Source organism: Ochotona curzoniae, unplaced genomic scaffold (assembly GCF_017591425.1).
Source record: "Ochotona curzoniae isolate NIBS_2020 unplaced genomic scaffold, NIBS_Ocur_1.0 scaffold_4683, whole genome shotgun sequence".
Lineage (NCBI taxonomy): Eukaryota > Metazoa > Chordata > Mammalia > Lagomorpha > Ochotonidae > Ochotona > Ochotona curzoniae.
Window position 1 is genome coordinate 19,260,374 of NW_024467121.1, and position 25,327 is coordinate 19,285,700.

General features: G+C 35.6%; 1 protein-coding gene across 1 annotated transcript; it reads right to left on the reverse strand.

The window, feature by feature from the left end:
* Nucleotides 1–382: 382 nt before the first annotated feature.
* LOC121148215 lies at nucleotides 383–24,823 on the reverse strand. Its single transcript, XM_040968301.1, has 9 exons — nucleotides 24,664–24,823; nucleotides 13,332–13,481; nucleotides 12,426–12,496; nucleotides 11,793–11,883; nucleotides 10,101–10,253; nucleotides 9,049–9,131; nucleotides 8,634–8,726; nucleotides 4,672–4,864; nucleotides 383–583 (listed from the first exon to the last, which is right to left on the reverse strand). Exons 3-9 carry the CDS (start codon nucleotides 12,464–12,466, stop codon nucleotides 383–385), a joined length of 855 nt encoding a protein of 284 aa, XP_040824235.1. The 5' UTR covers nucleotides 12,467–12,496; nucleotides 13,332–13,481; nucleotides 24,664–24,823.
* Between the last annotated feature and the right edge of the window lie 504 nt (nucleotides 24,824–25,327).

The following is a 25,327-nucleotide window of genomic DNA, read 5'->3' on the forward strand; positions in this document are numbered from 1 at the left end:
TGCACTATATATCACCTTGCATGGTTTCTACAATAACACTATTATCAAGAATAATCAATATTGATTTCATGCTTAAGTTTTTGAAATATTTACATAAGTGCTCTGAAAAAGAAAGTGGTCTCTTACGCACGCTGCACTCAATCTTTGCTCACACAATTAAAAAGAGGCATCCAGTGGGCAAGCTAAACACCACAATATACTCCAAGCTTGCATAAAGCCGACATTAATTCCACTAGCCAATAGTATCACTCTCTCTGTTCAATTGAATGGATAATGACCACAAAATACAATGCAACCAGGATTCCAGATTGAGTAGCACATACTTTATAAGACCATCAGAAACAAGCTAAAACCACAGAGCTGGAAATACTAGACTCAACGGCTAAACAAAATTTCCCAATTCATCCCTAGGCGTCATCACAGACATTCGGATGGTAGCATGAGCTTCTATGTTTTGTGTATCAGAAAAGCTGTAACCATTGCACAATGAGGGATAAAACAAAGTCCCGTTTCTGGCTATCTCATGGGAGAGAATAAATGCAACTTTTTTCTTACTGGGTATTTCATAGCCATTTTTTCTATACTGCAAACAAGCACATTAGTTTTATAATTTGTGGCATAAACTGAATTAGAATAAAAGGCTAATCATACAAATGTAGGCATATTACTACATCATTTCAAAAGAAAAATTTCTGCTAAGGTATAAAGTATTTAATTTTATCTAAAAAAATTGATGAACTAAAATATTTTTCATCTCCACAAGGACAGGTGGCATGTATGTCACATTATGTCCTCTGAAGTAAATTTATGTGAGATTGTCTCCCATGAATAGAAGTAAAATCAATGTGAAATTAAGGCCTAGAATGTTTTACACAAATTGAATGATAGGCACTAAAAAGGGTTGTAGCAGTAAAAATTTTCAAAGGGGAAAGCTTATTGACAAAAGGAAACTCGGGATTAGGTCTGAATAAGTGAGGTTTTCTGTAAATCTAAAAGACCAAGAAAGGAACAGCATGAAGGAAGGAGGAGATAAGGAGAAACAAGCCCAGTTAATTCAGAATTTGATTAAATCCAATGAGAAGAAAAACTCTGTGATGCAATAATGCGTGAATCAATGGAAAGGACAGCATTAAACAAAAACAAGCTAAATGTTCATCAATGAAGAGTGGATAATTCACACAACAGAATTGTATTCTAATACATGACAGAACATTATTTCACAGCAAAAGAAAGGTTGACAGATGTTATATCCTCTAAGTATTATGGAAAATTAAGGAAGCCAGCCATAAAGACTTCCATACTGTGCTTCTCGCTATATATGAAATGTTCCAAACAGGTGATTCTTGAAGACACAACACAGACTGGTCTTTGTTTTTATTTTGTTTTTTTTTTTTGTTGTTGTTGTTGTTGTCATTGTTGCTGTCAGTTTTTTTCTTTCTTTTGAAGGAATAAGGAAGAAAGGGGGAGTGAAGAGGTCACGGACAGGTGATACAAGCTTCTGTTCAGGACAATACAAATATTCCAAAACTAATAGAACTATGGAAACATGTTTTGGAACAATAAATTTTGCTCTAGTAAATTAGTAGTTCTATGTACAGAAATGTGTACAGGTTCTTTTAAAAATTGTCCCAATTAAACTGTTAAATATACCTTGACAAAATGATACTAGATTTTCTACCACTGTCAGTATCTGCAATGCCATGATCCACTCAAAATAGCAGAATGTTGGATTTGTGACTGTTGCTGAAGGATTATATTCCTGAAATAATATGGTGGAAAATGGCGGTGTCGGGCAGTTTAGGGAGGGATAAAGAGGAGGCAGAGAGAAAATACCTATACCTACAGACTGCATCATGGAAAATAATAATAAGGAAAAAAAACATACCAAAAAAGCTGTCTCAGATCACACATAAATCAGTTTTGGTGCAAACATTTTGATATCAAAGCACATGTTTTCACAGAGAACATTTCACTTGAACTTAGTGAAATCTTCTTTGCATCTCAATTAAGAGTTTTCAAAATCCAGTGACAAGATGTGCATGTTTTTTTCTTTATGTGTACTAAGGCTTTCTTTTTTATTTAAAAAAATTCTTATCATTTCCCCTTTAGCTGTAAAAAGAAAAATAGTGAGAGATTTCCCATTTACCCAGTTTCCCCAAACAGTAACAGCATCTCGCAAAACCATAATAGCTCAGCCAGAACACTGGTACTGATGTATGTAATTTTTAAATTTTCTATATTGGATTTATAGAGTATACATGATCTGAACATTTCCTGGCATGTATATATACACACGTGTATGCATATATATTATACATCATATATACACATATTCATTATATATATGTATATAAAATGAAAAAGAAGGAAATGACTAATCCTTCAAACAGATTGTATATATTGTCTAAAATATCTGCATTTTGTAGAATGGCATAATGGAATTTCTGTACAAGTTACTTTGAAACACATTAAATTAACATATCTATGTATGTATACAGGTCTATGTATTATCCAATAAACAAAAATAAGAGAATTCTATAGAACTCTAATAAATTTTATCTTCTGATTTAATCTGCATTTTTCTACTATGGCAATGGGATACCACTAAATATTTTGCCAAATGAGATAAATGTTCTTAACTTCTGTATAGAATGATAGATAATTATGATATTTTCTAAAGGTAATTAACATTCTAATAAAGAATTTAGCTACAAGAAAAACTGCAGGCAAAATGAATAAAAAACATGTGCATTATAATGATAAAGCCATGCAAATATTACAATTAAAATTTACGAGAAAGTTGTGTTTACTGACATTTACTAAAATACTTATATTATTAAACCAGCCTTAGAATTCCTATTCATGCTAAATATTACATGTACTTTTATGTTGGTTTTATCTAACTTGATCTTTAAGTCCTTTGTCTCATCATCTAACATAAAAGAAATAGTGTGTCATAATTTCCAACGATGCCTGTGGTACAGTCATTTGGGTAACAACCACTTTAAATTGTTTCACATTTACCTGATAAAGTATATTTGTTAATATTTATTACTAATCATCTTATCATTAAATAATGCTTATTATAACTGATTTGATATTACATGCACCTGGTTCCACATTTGTGATAGTGACTTATGGGTTTCTATCTTTATGAAGAAGTGTAAGTGATACACAACCCACTTTGAATTCTAAGTTTTTCCCAAGCTAGTGATGGACCCATGCTATATGCCCTCCCTTAGGATCCTGGGTGGCCTCAGTGAACAACAGCTGCTTGTCAACCAAACCATCACAAGATAAAACAACCAACAGTCCATCAAATACTGTGTTGATGAGCCATGCTGAGATGGGTATGCGTAGTAAGTGCATTTTTGACTTACACTCTTCCTTTAACAATGGTTTATCATGATGTGAACCTATTAAAAGCCAAAATGTATCTCGCAGGTCCAATGTATTTCCTAGAAACAAGGTGTATTTCTAGGCAGATAAGCAAACACATCTGTGGTCTATATAATTTTACATTCACCTCAACTAAATGTTTAGCCCAAATTAAACATGTCTAAGTTTTTTTTTTTCAGGAAATTTAAAACAATTTCATTTCCCCGCTACACTTTGATTTTTGCTCCACACTTTTCACTTTACCTTTAAATGCAACTACCTCTAAATTTCAGTCTCCCCCTTTTTTATTTCTACACATTTTTTTCAGTTTCTTAACTCCCTAATCCTCTGATTGTCTATTTATAATTTGGGCCCTGCACCTTACTGAGTTCTTTTTATCTCCTTTTTTTACGTTACTTCAGGCAGATTACATCCTTACACACATTTAAGTGATATGGATTACCTATTCTGATGGGTATATTTTTCATTGAGTGGGGTTTTGAGATTTTACTTATGTACTTGAAAGTCAGAGTTACAGACAGAGACAATTTACTGGGTCACTCCCCAGATGACTGCATCAGGCAGTGTTGGACCAGGCTGAAGCTTCTTCCAGGCCTCCCACATGGATGAGATAGGCCCACAAACTTTGTCCATCTCCTGCTGCATTCCCCAGGTACATCAACAGAGTGTATCAGAAGTGGGGCAGCCAAGGCAGGAACCAGTGCCTATTTGTGATGACATTGTCACAGGTAGCAGTTGTACCACTATGCCTTAATGCCAGCCCATTTTGTTGTATGATCTTATGGGGCATCCTCACAATTAAAAGTTGGCCAGCATAAATCATCTTGATTTTTTTTACCTACTAAAAAGCTTAATGCTTTTCTTTGGCTTTCATTGCAATACTTCTCTTACATAAGATATGATCCTAGAGAAGGCTTCTCTAAGTCCTTTCAAGTGTTCACTCAGCTGCACATAATTAGAATCAGCTACAGCTACACATACTCACAAATTCAAACTTTTTACTATGATTGTGTTTCCATGAAACAAGATCCTGACTCTCGGACACAGAATTCATAAAATTAAAAAATTCCCAAAATGTTGGAGTTAATGATAGACTGGGAAAGAAACAGATTATTTTTAAAATTTGATTCTTAGAGTAAGCACCAATGTGCTTAACAATTCTGTATACAGTGAAAATTAGACCAAAAGTTGTTTACTGAAATTTTGTATCCTAAAACACTATTTTATTAAGCTAGCTAAAATTCCCACTGACATGTTAAATAGCATACATACTTCTCTGTCGATTTTACCTAATTTCTCCATGATTTCCCTGGTCTTCTGTTTCAATCTGTGGTAAAACCCTTCCAGATCTTCTGGGGATGCCTCTGATCCAGCCTGTCTTCGCTTAAGGTCGTCATATTGCTCCTGCAGGTACTTTACATCTGCCTGATAATAAATTCCAGTTAACATTTTATAAACCATCTTACTGATAAATGATTATATTTAATTCAAGGGCATATACAACTATTTCAATGTTTGTGATCATTTGAGGTACAATCTGTCATCTTTATGATAGAGTGTGATAAGTATTCCACGGGAAACATACTTTAAATTTTGATCTTTTCCAGGCTAGCAACATGCCATGCTATGTCTCCTTCCTTAAGACACGGACAGCAGCAATGAATGGTAGTTTCTGGCTAACCATAAAAGCAAATGATCAACACTCTATGGTGTACTGTGTTTGACACTAGGTTGACAAGGAGATGAAGTATAATACATGCATTTTAAAAACAATTATTTGGAACGCACAATTACAGAGAGGGAGGGAGGGAAAGAAATATTACACCTGATGGTTAACTCCCAAAATGCCCACAATCACAGCCAAGGCTGCATCAGGCTATAACCAGGAGTCTGAAAATTTGTTCAGGTCTCTATCCTGAGTTGTAGGCATCCATCTACTTGAACCATCTTGTGTTTTACCAAGCACCTTAGCAGGAATTTGGATTTGAAGCAGACCTGGCAGTACTTAAACCAGTATTCAGGCATGGCTTTACTCACTGTGCCACAATGTTGGTCCATAAATGCATTTTTGAATCATGATATTTTCTATTTCACATTGAGGTTATCAGTTTTTAGCCCTATAAAGTTCCAAGAAGTTTCTGAATTTTGAATACTATCACTACACACATCAATTCATTTACTTTCCCTTATGTATACATACTTATTAGCGAGCTGAGGTAAAACAGAGGCATTATCTTCCTGTAATATGATTACATCATTTAGCCAACATTTAACCAATGCTAGCATCACAAAGCAATAAATATGTGGCTGAACTAGGGCTGTAAAAATTTTACAGTATTGAACAATTTTCCTCTGTTTAGTAATTTCAGAATTCCTCAAACATTCTTCAATTCTCTGCTCAAATATTCCCAACAGAGTCCTATTTTAGAATAAAACTGAAATTGCAATGGCCCTAGGCAACCTTATCCTCCACTTTCCTTCATGAACTCAGCTTCTAACAATCCTCTCCCTAACTCACAACCTGAGATTCAGGAACCCTGCATATTCTTCTGACTCTATGAACTGGGACCCAATGCAAAATCAAGAAACCACAGACAGCAAATTATACCCACATCATAATAATCAAGCATATCTTTGAGGAACTTAAATAATGTTAAGATTCCCCCAAATTTTTACAATCATAACTTAATTAAAAAGGAAGAGTTATTGAGAGGTAATAAGAATTCACTGAGATACCTTCAGGTTGAAGACAAATGGGCATGAGTAACAATTAAATTGTACAAATGAAAGACAAAGGGGTACAAAGGAATTGTATCATGAGATACAACATTTATGCTCTAGTTTATTTGGAAACCTCACATAACTGCCAAGGCAACCCACTGAATTGAAAGTTGATTTCAAAATGTGCCTTTCAGGTGTGAGCATTTGAATTCTACACAGTCTTCAGTGTGGCAATGTAAAGACACACTGGCAATTATTTCTAGGACTATGTAGCATATTACTAATAACGGTTTTTATATATGAGTAATACTAGTTTTAAAGTCAGTTTGAAAACATCACAGTGTCCATCTCTCATGTCCAAATTACTTCCTAGATAAAAGGTAGATTTTTAAGCAGTTCAGCAAATATAATTTTATATTCATCTGGATTCAACATTTAGCTATAATCAAGTAAGACTATGTTTTTTCTCAGGGGGTTTAAATTATTTTGATTTGCTTGATACCTATTTTCTTTTGGGTTCCATAGTTTTAATATTAACTTCACTTTTAAGTGCAGCTACCTATGAATTTTATTTCTGCCTCCTCTTTTTCTTAGAAAATTTTCCCAGTTTGCCAAGTCTTCATGTCAGATTGCCTACCTATATTTTGAACTTTGTCCTGTTCACACAGTTCATTTTAATCTTTTTTCTGCCTTATCTTTTATAGAGACCATATCATTACGCACATGTTTTTACACTTCTTTCATGTGGATTATTCTGCAGATAATTAACCCTCTACAATTTACGATGATTCTTATGAGTGCATTTTTGAGTTTTCTAATCTCGGGGACACCATCATTGTTAGGAAGCTGACCAACATAAGTCAATCTTACTTTTTAAAATTTTCTTTGCTACTGCAAAACATTTACAAAATCAGATTATGTATTCCTCTGATTTTGTTGAAATACTTCTCTCCCCTCATAAAGGTATGATCCTAGAGAAGTCTTTGGAAGTCCTTTCAGACATGTACTCAATTACATCAATATAGTCAGGCAGAACAATGTATACTCCAAAATTCAGTCCTCTTACTATGATTTTGTGTACATGAAATAAGATCCTCTCTGGAATAGAATTCATGAAATAAGAACATTCTAGAAATCATAAGTGATTACTGACAGAGTGGGTATGAATATGGTTCTTACTAATATTTGGTTCCTAGAGTAGAATTCAAAGTTACTAAAAATTTTATGGCAAATTACCAACTGGTTTCTCTATTGAACTACAGGAAATCTTCCACTATTTTAACAAACTCAGTAACTACTAGATACCACTACTAAGTTTTGAATGTTGACCTCCTTAACACATTTCATTATGATGGGTTAAAGGATATCTCCTGGCAGTATCATCATCATCAATACAGGCACGTAATATATATGGAATTATTTATTACATGTCTAGAAAAATACATTCTTTCAATGTTTCCTAATTCATGAAAATCACAGGGGAATATAAACCTTTTCTCTAGATATGAATATCTATAATGTAACAGCACTCTACCTACTTACTGTCACTTAAAAAACTGGTAAAATCAATAACCTTATTCTTTCATATTATGTTTACACGCAATCTTGTTATCATAATGCTTATGAAGGAAGGACATGAATGACAGGATAATCCTATTTGTTCACTATCCATAAATAAATTGGAATCCGGGGTCACACATCAATCTTTTGCGAGAATGAACTGTGTGCTTTGATGAACCCCGACTAATGGAGATGAGTTTGTTTCCGAAACTACAGTGCTTGGAGCACTGTGTAACTCATTTCCAGATTCTGACGCTGACTTCCTTTAAAACTCTGAAGAGGTAACATATTCCTTGTGAGGTAAAAGCATGCAGAATGAACCAGTATTCATTCTGCATATGGAATACAGTTTACACCTTAGAAAGTAAACCATTCAAAAATCTTACTCGTTTACAGTTTACTTCCACCACCACGATACACTTACACAGCAAAAGGTTGGATTTGTAACTTTGCTGAAGCAGCAATAATACAGTGAAAAAACAGTCAGGGGAAGTGTAGGGAGTATCCCTGTGTCTATGAAACTATATCATAAAAAACAACAATAACAAAAAGAAAAAAGTTTACAGTTTAACAAAAAAGATCCAGAATTCTGGACTGCATCATTTTTCAGCTTTCTTCACTATTCAAAAGGTACAGTTTTTGACAGGTGACAGCTGTATGCCCATGACAACATTATTCATGGTAGACAAAAGGTAGAAATAATACAAGGACACAGCAATGGATGAAAGCAGAGAAAAGACACATTAAAAATATGTATGACAATTTTAAATTGAAATTTTGCTACTAAAACAAGAATTCAGCCCATTCCTTCTACAAAAGTAGCAGATCTGCAGTGGTAGTAGCAAGCAGCATTTCTAGGAATAGAGATGATAGACTTATAAGATTTCATGTTGGCCAAGGTATTTACACAGTTTACGTTACAAAAACAGAAACTCCTTTTCAGTATGACTTACAGAAGTGCTCTTACCAGGATCCTCTGCAGCTCTTCAATACTGCCAGCACACAATCTGAGGTCAGACTGTAATTTCAAGCTTTCACACCGAAGCCTAAAATGTATATTGAAAATGCTGTCACATGTCATTCTAAACATGCACACAAAGGTTTCTGAATAAATAACAGAAGTTATAGTTATACAAATTCTTAAAATTTGAAAAGCAGTTGATTTGGCAACTATCCTGTCTCCTTGTGCGCTTGTGTAGATAACATGTAATGAACGTTTAGGGAGTGTGTGCAAAAAGGATGCACTGAAAGGAACTTAAAGCTAACATTTCCCTTGGCTTCATACAGATGTGTTTATTATGATAAATATATAGTCTTACTGTTATGGCTACTGCACTTTACAATGAATGGAGTTAATTTGCATGGTACCTTGAGGCACAGTGTTCCAGGTCATCTAGCGACTTCTCCCCATTTTGTAGCTTTTCTAGGTGGACAGCTTCTGATTCTTGCAACTGAAATGAACAATTAAAAAGAGATACAAACCTTAGCAATGCCCAAATATACATCTGCTCATTAGCCTCTTTTGCGGTTATAATTTTACCTCTTTATTTGCATATTGTTCTGGAAAACTTACTACAATAGACATCACCTGGTCCAATACACAAAACAACAGGACCCAGTCAAGGATTATTATTATTGATTTCATGCTTTTAAAAGTTTTGAGATTTTAGATAAGCAGCATGCAAATGAAACTGGTATTTTATGCAAATTTCACTTATTCCTCGCACTCATAAGTGAAAATGGCATCTGGAGCATGATGGCTTAAATGGCTGATCCTCTGCCTGCAAGCTCCAGCATACCATATGGGTACTAGTTCATGCCCCTGGTGTCCAGTTCCCATCCAACTCCCTGCTTATGGCCTGACAAGGTGGAAAAGGATAACCCAAAGGAAACCCAGAGGAAGCTCCAGGCTTTTGACTGACTCAGCTTTAGCCATTGTGACCATTTAGGGAGTGAATCAGTGGACAAAAGATCGTCCCCTTTGCCTCTCCTTCTCTTTGTAAATCTGCCTTTCCAATAAAAATAAATAAATTGTAGGGAAAAAAATGGCTTCTGATGGGGGAGAATTATTTTTGAGAATCTTACTAATTTTTAATCCTATAATTTAAACTGACTTGTTTTACTATGATGATTGAAATATCACTATAACAAATACTGTTTAAAGGAAAAATTACCCTCATTTTCTGCAACAAAATGATTATATTTTTCAATTTTTAACAGTGACTATTATTTTAACAAAGAACATGTAACAACACATAGGTAGATGGATGCCAGGGCTTAAGAACTAAGTGAATTATAAATGTGTACTAAAATTTTAGAAAATGTTCCAAAAAAGTATTTTTGGGATTTGCATACTAAAACTAGTATTATTATTTAATCAGCTCTCAAATTCCTACAGACATGTTAAATAGCATACATACGTTCCTGTGGAGTTTATCTAAACTGTTCCTTGCATCCTGAGACTCATTCTTGAACTGAAGGTAAAACTGTGCCACATCTTTCAGCAATGCCTCAATTTCAGATTGCTTCTTCTCCATGCCATTGTGTTGCTGATGAACGTGTGTCAAATCTGCCTGATAAAATAGGTCTCTTACTATTTTTTAAATAATGTTGAAATTTAAGTCATATTTATATAAAATGTGCTCCAAAGTTGTGAAGTCTTAACAACTTTTCATCTTTTATAATGGCATGTAAGTGATAAGTCTTCCAAGGACACATACTTTGAATTTTAATCCTTTCCAGAGCTAGAAATATGCCATATATTTTCTGAGGGTGTCAGCCAGTCACACATACATTCGTAAGAGGAAATGACCAGCACTCTACAGTGTAACATGCTGCTAAGCTAGGATTGAGGAAGCTAGGTGTATTGCATGGATTTTTGACAATTTCAGTTGGACAACGAGATTATCAGGGGGCTATCAAACACCTGAGGGCATCTGTATTTTGAATGTCGCCACAGAGATCACTTCACCTTCATCATGCACAGAGGTTCCTGCTAATTATTGAAATTAGGGATCATAAAGCATTATCTTCCTGCACAATTAGTTTGTATTACTTAGCCAACAGACTCAGTTCTCTATTTTTCTCATGATGAACTTTATACTGACTTAGTGAAAGCCCAAGGGTGTGACTCTGAGCCGAACATTGCTTTCTAGTATTCTAGGCATCCATATCTTTAGGATCGTGACAAATGTACTGTCCTTATATGTTTCCTGTTTTTAAAGAAAAAAAAAAACTAAACTAGTTTAAAATTCTTAAGTATTTGGCAATGATTTAAAACAAAGTTAAATAAATAAAACAATGTATCTGTAACAAAACTGGCATGCAGAGTTATTACTTTTTGTACTTGTTAGAATTTTCAAAAACACTGGCTTAAACATACAAAAAAAACAGGGTATTTAGGCTTTCACTCAACATGATGTCCACTGGTTGCGACCATTTTTGATGGAAATGACAGATTTCACTATTTTTTTGTAGCTGCACTACATGCATGTGTGTGTCACCCATATTTTCTACATCAATTAATCTTATGAGGAATATCTTAGCTGATCCCATATTTTGATACAGTGACAGAGCTGCTGAGTTGCAGGTATTTCTAACAAAATGTAGTCATATTATATGAGTAAAATTTAGAACACCAATAAGGTAGTATATAATTCCACTAAAGAGTTTCCATTAAAAAAGAAATTCAGAATTTCAGATTTCACTACTCTTCCCTTGTTGGTATTTTAAAATATATTACTCAGAAGTAGAGACTCCAACAGGTGTTGATACACCAGCTTCCATAGCAGCATAACACATACAAGCTTAAATATGAACATAATCCCAAGTAAATCAATGGATATAAAGACAAACACAACCTGGTATACTTGCTATTTTTTTGTTTACTATAATCTTAAAATTAAAATCCTATTCCCAAAATCATTAATGCAATTTACTTACTCAATCTCTAACATAAAACTAATAGAATATAAATTATTTACAGCAAGTACTACCAATGTGTATACAGTAAATATATTTATCAATTTCATGTTATATTTAACATTTTTATAATCTCCCATTAGCAATAGAAACAGTCTTCTCAGTTTGATAGTAATTGAATGCTGACTTACTGAAATCTGTTTTAGCAAGATTTCCCGTTTTTTCATTAGTCTTGCTTGATGTAGCACTACATTTTTAAACTTACTGTACTTCTGATTGAACCTAAAATGGATATTTCATATTAATTATTCCCACGAAACAATTTAAGAAAACACATTTCTTTTTTTTTTTCAGTTTTAAAGCAAGATTTAGTAGAAAAGTTGAGAAGAGAGACTCCCATCCTAGTGACAGGAGGGGGCTTTGATAGAAAGGACCCTTACCCCTGCCATAGTGGCAGGAGGAAAAGTGGAAAAAAGAGACCCTAGTCCTCTGCCATAGTGGCAGGAGGACAAGAAAAAGACCCATATTAATGGTGGGGAATGCATCTTTTAGAGGTTCCCCTCAAAGAAAGAAAACACATTTCTGAATACATATCTGAGGGTGCTGTTCTGTATATTCTTAGAAATTTGAAACAAGAATTTGGCAAATACTTCATGACTGTATGGTGTTATGTCAATAAAGTCTAACATTAGGGATTCTAGGGAGTAACTATGCATTTCAGAATAGTTTAAAGATGAAGGTTCTTCTGGCTTCACAGACATGTAGTTACATGACATATATGCTTTAGAAAGAGAAGTTATTTTGCAGAGAGGTTGGAATTGTACATTTTCAGGTGATCTTGAATTTTCTCTATACTTGGTACCATCTCATTTTGTTGATCTTGTGATTCTTGGTACTAAAAGAAAAAAAACACAAAATGTACCAGTACCTAGTAATATCTGCTCATTACTTAGATTGTCATTAAAATTTTACTGGAATATAGCAACAACTCTTACATATTGTTCACGGTTACTTTCATGTTGGAAATTAAAATTCTGATTTGTGGCAACAGGCATCCTATGGCCTCAAATCTAAAACAAAACTGATCCATTACACAAAGTTAATAAATAGCTGCTCTGGGAAAATGACACGACAGTAGACTTGTTTTTCATAATATCTTCTCAGAAAAATACTGCAATCTATAAAATGGGAAATTATCCATGGCAATCAGTTACAATGGAATCTTCTAGAGGCAGTATCAACAGTGAAGCCAGAATGCCTGGATTCTGACTCTAGGATCTATGTGACCTTGAGCAATGTCACTTGCTATATGTTGATTTCTTCCCTGTGAAATGGAAATAATAAAATACACCTCACTTGAAATTAGGAAGTATAAAATCAGGGGGAAAAAGGTATATATAGAAAGAACTTCAAGGTATAAATATTTTATTAGCATTATCATTGGTCAGCTAGCAGGAGGAACAATACATAATTCTCAACAGTCTCAAAACTAAATACTATTTTCTAGGAAGAATGTATATGTAACATAAAGTAAGTGGCATAAAAGGAGACAGTTTAATAAATATATTGTGAAAATTGACTCAAAATGAATTATAATTAAAATGTAAAAGACAGTTATGTTCTCGGAAATTTGTATTCTTAAACACTTAATCGGTTTAAAATAAATGTAACATTTAATTAATTTTTTTATTTAATAGAATTGTCATTATCATGTTAAATTTCATACATACTTGTCTTTGGAATTCCACTATTGTCTTCTTTATAATATTTATTTCATCTTCTAAGTAATAATAGTAATTCCTTACAGCCTTCAGTGAATGTTCTGATATAGGATGTGTTTCTTTGTTATCACCCAGTTGATTAAGGTGGCTCTCCAATTCCTAAGACGACATTTCTGTTAGAATTTTATACATCACTTAAAGGTACTATTAAAAGGTACTAATAATATTTACTTCTAAGCTATATACAAATAAACGGCCACAGACTTGAGATGTTTTGCATTTGATTTTTTAAATTTGTGATTGTGGGAGCAGGCCTGGTGGACGTTTTTGTGAGTCGCCCCGACTAGGCTGCAGCTCCCATTGGTTTGCATGAGAGCCAAGTGTGTGGTGTGTAGAATAGAGCTTGACTGCCACACCCATTGGTTCATATAGAAGACAGAGATGGAAACAGAACTGACCCAGCAATTGCAATTGCTGGTAGGGGTGATGCACTGTGCTAGACCCTGTACTGGCATGCACACACAAGAATTTGGTCTGGGACCACCTCAGACAAAGTTTCATTGGGGATCTCCCCTGATGAACCGCTGATCTCAGAACCCCAACCATGAAGAGAAGTGCAGGTCCCATGGTCTGAGCATGGAGTGCTGGTGCCAAAGCTGAGCCTCCTCAGTAGCTCAGACAGAGCAGTGGACAGCACACACAGGTGCACATGGAGGATATGGTACCCATTGGAGCCTGCAGCGGACACTTGATAATACAACAGAGGACAGAACAAATTGATCAATTATCCTAGCCAAGTGTTGGCAGTGAGAATCGGGACAAATGGAGACTCTAAGATGGACTATTTCAGCCAGTGGGTTCTATAGAGGTTTCATCGTGCTTGGAACGGCCAGACTGGCAGTGATTCAGAACAGTTGACCTAATGAAACTACTTGAGCAGTGCCCTCAGAGCATGCTCCACATCAGGGACCCTGGGATTGTTGGGAGGATGGGTGTGGCTTCTCCCTTTACCTTCCTCCCCCCAGATGCAGGAAGGAAAAAAAAGAGAACGTGGAAAAAGGAGAATGGTCTTACCCACTTTCCTGTAGCCCTTGATACTTTGTACCCTAATCAACTATGTAAAATCAGCAAAATAAATAAATAAATTTGTGATTGTGTGAAACGGGTACAAATTCCACAGAAGAGATCATTTTGAATTGATGTTTATAACTTTTTCTAAAAGACTAATTTTTTTTATATACAGAGAAGAAGAGAGACAGAGAGGAAGATCCTCTGTCCAATGGTTCACTCCCCAAGGAACCTCAATGCCTGGAGTTGAGCCAATCTGAAGCCAGGAGCCAGGAGTCAGGAGCGTCTTCCAGGTCTCCTTTGTGAGTGCAGGATCCCAAGGCTTTGTGCCATCCTCAACTGCTTTTCCAGGCCACAAGCAGGGAGCTGATGGGAAGTGAGGCTGCCAGGATTAGAACTGGCGCCCATCTGGGATCCCAGCGCATGCCAAGCAAGGACTTTTGCTGCAACACTATTGCTTCAGGCCCTGAATTGATGTTTATAACTTCTACAGTATAAAACAAGTTTTCTCTTCTCATTGTAGAGCAAATTAAGAGTGCTCACTTTCAATCCTTTGCTCAAGGCCTTCCAAGAGCTTTCCATTTCAGAACAGCAATGAAATGTCAATGACTTTGAGGGGCTAAGCTGTTTCCTCTCCTCCCTCTATATCATCCTCACATCTACAGTCCTCTCTCCAAATTACCAATAACTGCATCACATTAATCCAGCCAGCTCTTACAATCTGAAAATGGGGCTCCACTGCCAGATTAACAAATTAAGACAGCTACCAATATCTTAGCACAAGACAAAGCTGCACCAAATGATAGTAATTCAGCTTGGAAATAAAACATGATAAGCAAATTCTTTCAAAGTTAAAAAATATTACATAAAAGTAAGAAAATTAAGTCAAATCTAATCTTGGCAAAACTGACAATATTTGTTCCAAAGGAGATGCTGTTAAAGTATTGTGATCATAATAAGGCACAAACTGACAGTGAAATATTATTAGATTTAAGTCACATTAGCATGAAGAAAAACAAAATAATACCATTTAAAATATATAAAGTACTGTAGAAAAAACTGTGTAAGACATCCTATTATGCATCATAAAAATCTGCAATGGGGGCTGACGCAATAGCTCAGTTGCTTAAGCTTTGCCTTGCAAGTGTCAGCATCTCATATGGGTTCCGTTTTGTGTTCCAGCTGCTCCACTTCCCATCCAGCTCCCTGCTTGTGGTCTGAGAAAGCAGGAGAGGATGGCCCAAAGCCATTTGGACACTATAGCAACATGGGAGAACTGGAGGAAGGAAGCTCCTGACTCCTGTCTGGATCACCTCAACTCCAGGCATTGTGGCCACCTGAGGAATGAGTTCATTATCATTGAACTTGTTGAGTTTCTTATGACCAGGAGGGGCAAAAAATATAAGCCAGCTCCACAATTCTTTATGTCATCTGACTCATTACTTTTTAAATTATTCAGTTAACTGAAAAGTTAGAAAGGGAGACTGACAAGGAGAGACTAGGTGAGGGGGGAGGAGACAAAGTCGGGGAGGTCTGAGTTAGAAGGAGGGAGAGAGAAAAGATCCTATCCACCGGTTTACTGCTCAGTGGCTGCAGCAGCCAGTGCTGCCAAACTGAAGCCAGAAGCCAGGTAAGTCATCTACATCTCCCACATGGGTGGCCCGTACTCAAGCACTTAGATTATCTTCTGCTGCTTTTCCCAGACCACTAGCGGGGAGCTCAATCACCACCCAAACATACAGGTTGCTGGTGTCACAGATGGCAGCTTCTCCTGCTATGCCAAAAAGCCAGGCCCATTTGACTACGTTTCTAAGGTACTTCCATCAAATCACTGTTTCTTCATAGTATATATAAGCACAAATGAAGAAATATTTCAAAACTCAATAGGGAACATTTTTAATATTTGCTCACTTATACACTGTATAAAAGGCAGAAAGACAGGGAGACAGTGAGGGAGGCAGGCATGCAGGGTCACAGCCAGGGATATCTTCCAACCACTCACAGCAGCCAGAGCTAGTCAAGCTCAAGTCAGAATCCTGAAACTCAATTCAGGGCTACTAAGACAAGGACCCAACAATCTGAGTATGTCATGTGCCGCATTCCAGAGCATGCACTAGCAGGAGTGGAGCAGTCACTCAAACCACGCAGTCCAAAATACAGTCTTTCTTTCTTTTTTAATGGCAGGTATGCCAAAGGGTATTTTAGCACTATGCCAAAGAGCCACGCAGCAATGAGACGGTTTCTTACTGGTCTGACTTCTCCTTGTCTACTGCTGGCAGTCATAAACTGAGCTCTCCATGAATAGATCCAAAGAAGGAAACTGATTCTCAGAGGGAAATCACAGCCCAAATCAGAATTTCCATTGTAACTTTCAAGGTTTTGACATACTAAAATAAATATATTTTTATGGAAAATATTAAAAGTTTTTCCTTTGAAGGAGGCTGTGATAAATGTGACTGAGAGTCACAGACAAATGCAAATGCATTAACATGACAATATCCAACTTGCTAAAAATGCCACCACCACTACCACCATCACAACATGCTTGCATACTTGCTTTAAAATGTCCTGTATACCCCATGATTCATACAGCTGTATACATTTTTATACATATGAAAACATACACCTGCCTGTATTTCATCCTCTCTTTCCTGGGCAGCAGTATCTACTTCCTGTTGCTGGCAAAGGTGAATCACCTGCATTTCATCTTGCAGTGTTCTTGTATTCTCTTGTCCAGAGAGATGCCTCTGGATGTTGTTTTGTTTTTCTCTTACCTAGAGAACAAGTTTAACAACTTTTTGGTGCTACATCTTTAGAGAGAGAAAAAATAGTCTAACAGCTTAATTAATGTAAAATTTTTTTTAAAAGTCTATATTAAAAAGAAGCAACCCACTAAAGCAGGACTGGGGCAGGGGTGGCTAGACAGAATGGCACCACCAGCATGTGTGTGGGCTGGATAGTGGAGCTGGTTGGGTTAAACTAGGCTTCAATGCTCATTTTCATGTATGAGAGCTAAATGGGATGTGGGACAGACTTGACTAGTCTGCTGTACATACTGGCAAGCACGGGAACCAGCACAGGGGGCGGGCCTAGTGGGGGTTATTGTCAGTCGCTCCAACTAGGCTGCAGCTCCCACTGGTTTATGTGAGGGCTGAGTGTGTGCTGGGCAGAATCGGGCAGGACTGCAATACCCACTGGTTCCAGGGGAAGACAGGGCTGGAAACAGAACCAACTCAGCAACTGCAATCACCAGCTGATTGGGGCGATGGACTGTGCTGAGCCCTGTACTTGCAACTACACGCAAGAATCTGGTCTGGGATCACCTCAGTTTCTTTGAGGATCTCCCCAATTGAACTGCTGGACTCAGAACCCCAACCATGAAGAGAAGTGAAGATGCAAATGCCAGAGCCAAACCTCCTTAGAGGCTGACAGAGCAGCACAATCAGGTGCACATGGAGAATATAGCAGAGAACCTGCAGAGGACACCAGGCACCACAATAGAGGACAGATCAAATCATTCAACTCCCCCAGCCAGAGGCTGGCAGTGAGAAACTGGGTAAACAGAGACTCAAAGGTGGACTATGTCAGCCAGTAGATTCTGGAGAGTTTTCATCGTGCCTGGAGTGGTGAGATTGGCAGCAATCCATAACTGTTGAACTATCAAAACCACTTAAGCAAGACCCTCGGAGCATGCCCCACATCAGGAACCTGGGATGGGTGGGAGGCTGGGTGGGCTTCTTCTTTTATTTCCCCCTTTAGCCCAGACACAAGAAAAAAAAAAAAGAGAGAGGGAATGTGGAAATAATAGTCTTACCCAGTTTCCTGTAGCCCTTGAACCTTTGTACCCTAATTAACCATGTAAAGATTGTCATAAATAAATAAAAAATAAACAGAAAATTTTAAAAAAAGAAGCGACCCACTAAAACATCAAGGTTTATATCTCACATAAAATAAAATCCTTTTACAAAATATTTATTCTTATAATTTGATGCAGCTACTTAGTCTGAATTTTAATATTAAAATATCCTGCTTTATTACAATATATGTACTAGGAATAGTGGGAGCTAATATTTATAATTAAGACATTTAGTAATACATAATTCATTTGTAGAATAATAGTTTTCATTTGCTATGTAGGAAAAATAAGTATCTTTATGGGACATGATATTTAGTGATGATTGAAGTTAGAAATGTACATTTTTAGCAAAAAAAGAATTTACCTGATTTAAATCATTTTTCAAAGTACTGAATTCCATTTTTAGTGTGCTAAGTGCCAGTTCTAATTGTTGGTTTCTTTCCACTTCTTCATGACACTGTTCTTTCACTCTTCTTAACTGTTTCCTAAGTTTTTCATAGAACACATTAGTACTTACTGTTTTATTTTCTTGTTTTAAGCTAAAAATGCTTAAAATTCATTTTGTTATAAAATATTTATTTTGTAATCTGGTTTCTATTAATGTCATTTATGTTTTGTAATAAAAATTTTATGTGCCCTAATTTTTCCCTTTGTATAATTACTGCTTCTGGCCTCACTTAGATTTTTTCTTTAAGGGACAGATACACTTGAAAACATTTTGAAAATGGATAACATTCTGTTAACAGTATCTACAACAAATATCAAAAAGCACTACTGAAATTACCCAGTAAAGTTACAAGTTGAAAATTACCTTTTATTTCTACATTCATAATAACCCATCAACTAGGAAGGGTAATTTAGTTAGCTAATCTTTAATGAGTGATTATTTGTAAACAGATTTGTTTATTATTTGTAAATAGTCATTAAACTACAATTTATTCATCAAATACTACTTGTCTCCTCAAAAACTACTGATTGTAGACAACCTTTCAGATTGCTTAATACAGCATATTTCCACTGATAAGTATTAACCACAAGGTTAAAAGAAAAATATATATGTTACTTCACACATTTTTATGTTGCTTTTTGTGTAATACTTTCAAATTATCTCAGGGACTAGTCTAAAACTGATTTTGAAACAAGCCAGGAACTCTTGTCACTTAGGCAAGAATGCTACGTGCTTTCAACATCAAGCACATAGTAATTTTTTGCGTGTAACAAAAGGTGAAAACTTAACAGTAATCATTTTGCCTTTTAATTTTAATGCATATATGCTGAAAATAAATCAAATCTTGAAAAACCCTTCTGGGTTTTGAAAAATCAATGCTACATAATTCTGGCAGAATCAAAAATTAACTCCCTTGAGAAATATTTTAAAATATCAGTAATGGTGCTTTAAAGTATCCTTAAATTTAACTAAATAATGCTATACAGAAACATTTTTTTTCAACATAACGTACTTGGACATATAAAGAAATATTTTTTTGAATAAGACCACCAAAACACATGCAACAAAACCAAAACTAGATAAATGGGATTATTTCAAACTTAGAAGCTTCTGCACATGAAAGACTCAACAGAGTATATAGCAACAACCAAAAAAATGGAAAAAATCTTTGCAACCTACCTGAAAGGTATTAATAACCAGAATATATCACATATCAGCAATTCAAAAACATCAACAATAAAAGACAGCCAGGCCCAGCGGCATGGCCTAGCAGCTAAAGTCCTCTCCTTGAACATGCCGGGATCCCATATGGGCACCGGTTCTAATCCCGGCAGCTCCACATCCCATCCAGCTCCCTGCTTGTGGCCTGGGAAAGCAGAAGAGGACAGCCCAAAGCCTTGGGGCTCTGCACCCATGTGGGAGACCTGGAAGAAGTTCCTGGATCCTGGCTTTGGATCAGCATAGCATCAGCTGTTACGCTCACTTGGGGAGTGAATCAGCAGACAGAAGATCTTTCTGTCTCTCCTCCTCTCTGTGTATCTGACTTTCCAATAAAAATAAATAAATCTTTAAAAAAGAAAAAGACAGCCAATCCAGTTAACAAAAGGGGAAAGGACTTTAATGGACAGTTTGCAAGAGAAGAAAACACAAAAGGGAAACCATGTATGAAAAAATGTTTACATCATTAGCTACCAAGGATATGCAATTTTAAACTACAATGAGACATCACCTCACCTCTGCCAAATGGCTATTTTCCAAAACACAGAGAACAAATTCTGATAAAGATATGGAGACAAGAGATCTTATACACTGCTGGAATCTGAATTAGTGCAAGAAGAGTAGAAAAACAGAATTTCCTAAAAACCCAGAAATAGACTTGCCACAAATCAGCAATCCACTACTGGGTCTATATCCAAAAGTCTGGAAAATATTGTAGCAGGGAGATACATGCAGCAAAATATTTGGAGTAGCACTGTTCGCAAAAGCCAAAATGTGGTATTAACTAACCTGCTCATCATTAAATGGAAGAGGAGAGAAAATATGTATACACACACATGCACACATACATAAAAGATTATTATTTAGCTAAGAGAATAAAATTTGTCATCTGCATAAAAATGGCTGCTACTGAAGAACATTATGTGAGCGAAATAATGCAAAACCATGAAGACAATTACCGTAGAGTCTTCCTTTTCTATGGGAATTACATTTTGTTTTAAAAAGAAAAAAAGAAACAAATATTTGTATCAGATTCACTGCAGATATATTATTTTGTCAAAAATCTTTAAATATTTATAATAAAAATTTCACCACATTCATAACACAAAAAACTAAAATACAAAACATTTGACTTTATATAATCTTACACGTCCATATGGTGTTCCAGAATACAAGAATCATTAAAACTAAATTGCAAGGAACGTGCAAGAGTAAGAAGTACTCACATTTAAGAGTTTCCAATATATTTTACTATTTATAAGATTTCACAATTCATAAGTTTTTCTCATTAATCTCCACAAGTTATTCAAACAATTTAAAATGCCCCTTCATATTTATTATACAGTTTTTTCTACATGTATATATCTCAAATTTTTGGAAAAGTTCTGATTGAAGAACTTATTTCTTTAAACTTACATTTCATTTTTAGATAAATGTTATGATTTACTTTATTTGGAAGGCAGATTTACAGAGAGAAGGAAAGACAGAAAGGTCTTCCATCTGCTGGTGCACTCCCCAAATAGCTTCAATGGCCAGAGATGAGTTGATCTGAAACAAACAGCCAGAAGCAGGAGCTTCTTCCAGGTCTCCCACATGGGTGCACGGTCCCAAGAACTAGAATATCCTCTGTTGTTTTCCCAGGCCACAAGTAGATTTATGAATCAGAAGTAGAGCAGTCAGGGCAGGAACCAGCACCCACATGACATCTGACACCACAGAATGGAGGATTAGCCTATTGAGCCTAGCACAAGCCCCTTTAAGGAACATTTTATTATATATATATTATTTCCCAAAAGTCAATGACTCCAAGTATTCAATAATCAAAAAGTAAAATCAACAGTCCTAAATCAGCTCTGAATGAAACACTTTCAACCATAAAACTATGCCTTTACTGATGTCCTAAAGAATGTAGCATTTTCACACTTCTATATTTAAATAAATGTTAACAAACTGAATGGAAATTTCAAGAAACATCAGATACTAGTTGAAGGAACAGCTTAAAGTACAGATGATGAAGCTAAAGTACAGGAATGGTGAATTAAGTGTGGCTGGAGCAGAGGAAAGGAGACTGAAAATCAGAGATTTCAGTCAAAGATGTCAGATCCTGTACTGTCTCGTAGGCTCTAGGAAGACCTTCAGCATGCACAATGAATGATGAAATGAGTGGCAGTTCTAAGATTTTTAGCAAAGGAATTTCATAATGAATTATATTTTAAGAGGTTCACTATGATAATAATTGAAAAGTCGTCTGAGGGAGAAAAAAATGGCTTGGAAATAATGTGTCTATTTTCTAGACATATTTTGAAAAAAAACTTGGAAGATTTGGTGACCATATAGAGATGAGATTAAAAAAACAGAAGCACATACATAATATGCACCCAGGCTTTTGTCATAGCAACTGGAAGAGCTGTCATTTCCCCAAGCAGGAAAGATTACGTGAAGAATTGTCATTAGCTCAATTTTGAACCAGTTAATTTGAATGAAATACTCAAGGGATAACCAAAGAGAAATGTTAAGTAAGCAGATTGTTTTATGGGTGTGGAATTAAGAAAAGTCTTTGAGCAGTAAGATTTCAATTTGAACTTGTGATACACTGAAAAGTAATATTTTATTCTTAGTCTATCTTTTGTATATAAGATGGAGAAGAACAGCAAGAGGAGAAACAAGTGAGTGAATCATATTCTGAAATTCAAATATGGAATAGTGTCTGAATCAGAGTTTTCTGTCGGGTCAAAGATGACTGATGGGTTAAAAAAAAAAACTATGCCTAACTCCAGGAAAAATCAGGGGTAACCCGGAGAAAACCAGCATTGGAGGAGGTTGGGGAAGCAAATGGGAGTGAGTTCAGGACTGAATGGAAAGGAAGCGTGAGGCAGTGAGTACGGTGAATTCTTTCAAGGACACCATCACTAAGGGGCATGATTAGATGTGGTCAAATCCTCTTGTTTAGCTTAATTCCAGTTTACACAATGATCATATTGACCATTTGTAACATTCTGATGGTTTTGGATCTGAAAAGCACTCCAAATGGATAACTTCATAAAATCATAGAATAATCCCCCTTGAAAAGCTTCTCATTTATTATGTAAACCGATGTGTATTTTTCTTATGCTTATAAATATTACAGAACACCTAAGGTTCAGGTGAAATATAACAATTCTAAGGTGTCCTATATCAGTCATATACAAACAGTAATCAATGAAATTAAAATACTGAATTATAGAATAAGTATTAAAAAGAAATACAGAAAATAATCTTATCTTCAAAATAAAGTTTTTAAAAAATATATTGAAATAAATTATCTCTAAATTTGTAAACAGCACACCTTTTCAAAGATTTGTCACATTCGCGGCAGCAAAGGTTTGTCATGACCTCCAGTAAATTTGTGCCTGTGAGCCAAATTCAGCCCACTGCCTGGTTCTGTAGATAAAGCCTCACTGATACAAAGTCACACTGATTAACTTCAGGCTTCCAACATATTTTAGACTACAATATATATCTTCTAGTCTACAAAGCCTAAAGTATTCATTACACACTTCCTTACAAAGAACATTTTTTATCCCCTCATTTAGTTCATACAATTAGCCTTCATAAACTTTAACAGATTTAACCAATATGCTGAAATGCTTCTAGGAATATAGAAATATGCTATGGAATCCCTCAGCAACATTCAAATTATTTCATGGATCAAATGAATACTTGGGCATTATGAACAAAACCCCAAAACAGAATCATAATTCCATTAGTTAAAAGGAAGAGTGCCAGTGTACCATGGACAATTCAAGAGACAGAATGAACATTCTGACAGAACGTGCTTAATGTTTGTCATAAGCTTAACAAAATTATTTATACTCTATATTTAAAATAATCAGTATACCAAAGATCTAATTTAATTTCAAAAGTAGTTACATGTATGAAGACTTAACTATTTTCCTTACTGATTGGCATTTGACTATTTCCAATATAATACAAAAATGCTATAACAAAATCTATATTGTGCATATGTATGCATAAAGAATGCTAATTTACATTTATATTATCCAAAAGGCATGAAGAGACAGACAGATATACAAAGATATTCCAGGTACTGGTTCACTCCCCACATGCCCATGATAGCAAGCACGGAGTGCCAGAAACCTGTTACTCCCTCTGGATCTCTCTTGTTGGCGACAGACCCTCAAGCATTTGAGCTCCCATCTACTCCCAGGATTCACACTAGCAGCCTGGACCTGAAGTAGGAACTCCCACAAGTGATGTAGACATCCCAAATAGTGCTCAAACACCTGCACACAAGCCATGTTTGTATAAATGTATGTGTCGTTGCTTTTTTATATCTATAATGTCTTACATGATTTTACCTTATATTTGAGGTTAATGCATCAGAAACATCTAACTTAGATGTGTGTATGTGTATTTTTTCCTAAAGGGTAAGTTTCCAAATCAAAGAGAATGATACAATCCAGTTTGATACATGCTCCTATTACCTTTTAGAATGATTTATAATTTTCTGTACCAAGTTTTGAAAATACATTTTCTTTACATTTGCAAACTAGTTAATACCTTATGATCAATACGCTTATCAATATGGTTTAAACCTTAGATCTCAGTTTTATCAATTTGTATTTGCCTGATTACAAATGTAGCTTAAGACCTAGAAATATAGAACGTATTGCTCACTAATATTCTCCAAACTAGGGCAATTTTGTGGTTAAATAACCATCAACTACCATTAAATATGATTCTTGGCTTACTCCAAGTCTCCTTCTTCCTTGCTGGGAAGCTGCTGGTGGTCAGGGTGTCCACTCTTTCTCTGAGGGATGAGTCCTCCATCATCACTGTCATGAGCAGGAGCAGCACACTCAGACAAATCTTCTGATACTCCCAAGTCATTTCTTTCCAACTTTTTCCTTTCTTCAAACTTTAATGAAAGTTTAAAGATTGTTGCTGTTACTTCATTCAACAAAAATTGTTTTCATTCATTTGCTTATTTGAAACTTAAGCTAAGTGTGATGATTTCGTCAAAAATTTTGTGCTACTTTGGCTTTAACATTATCTGCCACTTAAATTTGTATGTATTTTCCTTCATTTTGAATTCAAAATTCTTAGAAAATTGTCCAAAATACCAAAGGTAGCACTTCTTAATTTTAAACATTTAATGCTATTCACTCCTCACTATCCAACATTTTCAGTAACCTATTTGCCCGGTAAAGATAGGACACAGGGAGAAAACGTGTCATTTCCTATCTTTACCACCTGGAATTGAAATGAAGCAGCCACAGTCAGAGGACTTGAGCATGTAGGGCCACAGTAACAGAAAGGAAGGTTTTCCCCTGTGCACTGAGATATGTGTGTCCCTGATGCTTTTATAATTAAAACAAAACAAAACACAAACAGTGGAAATGCTTCCCACAGTAC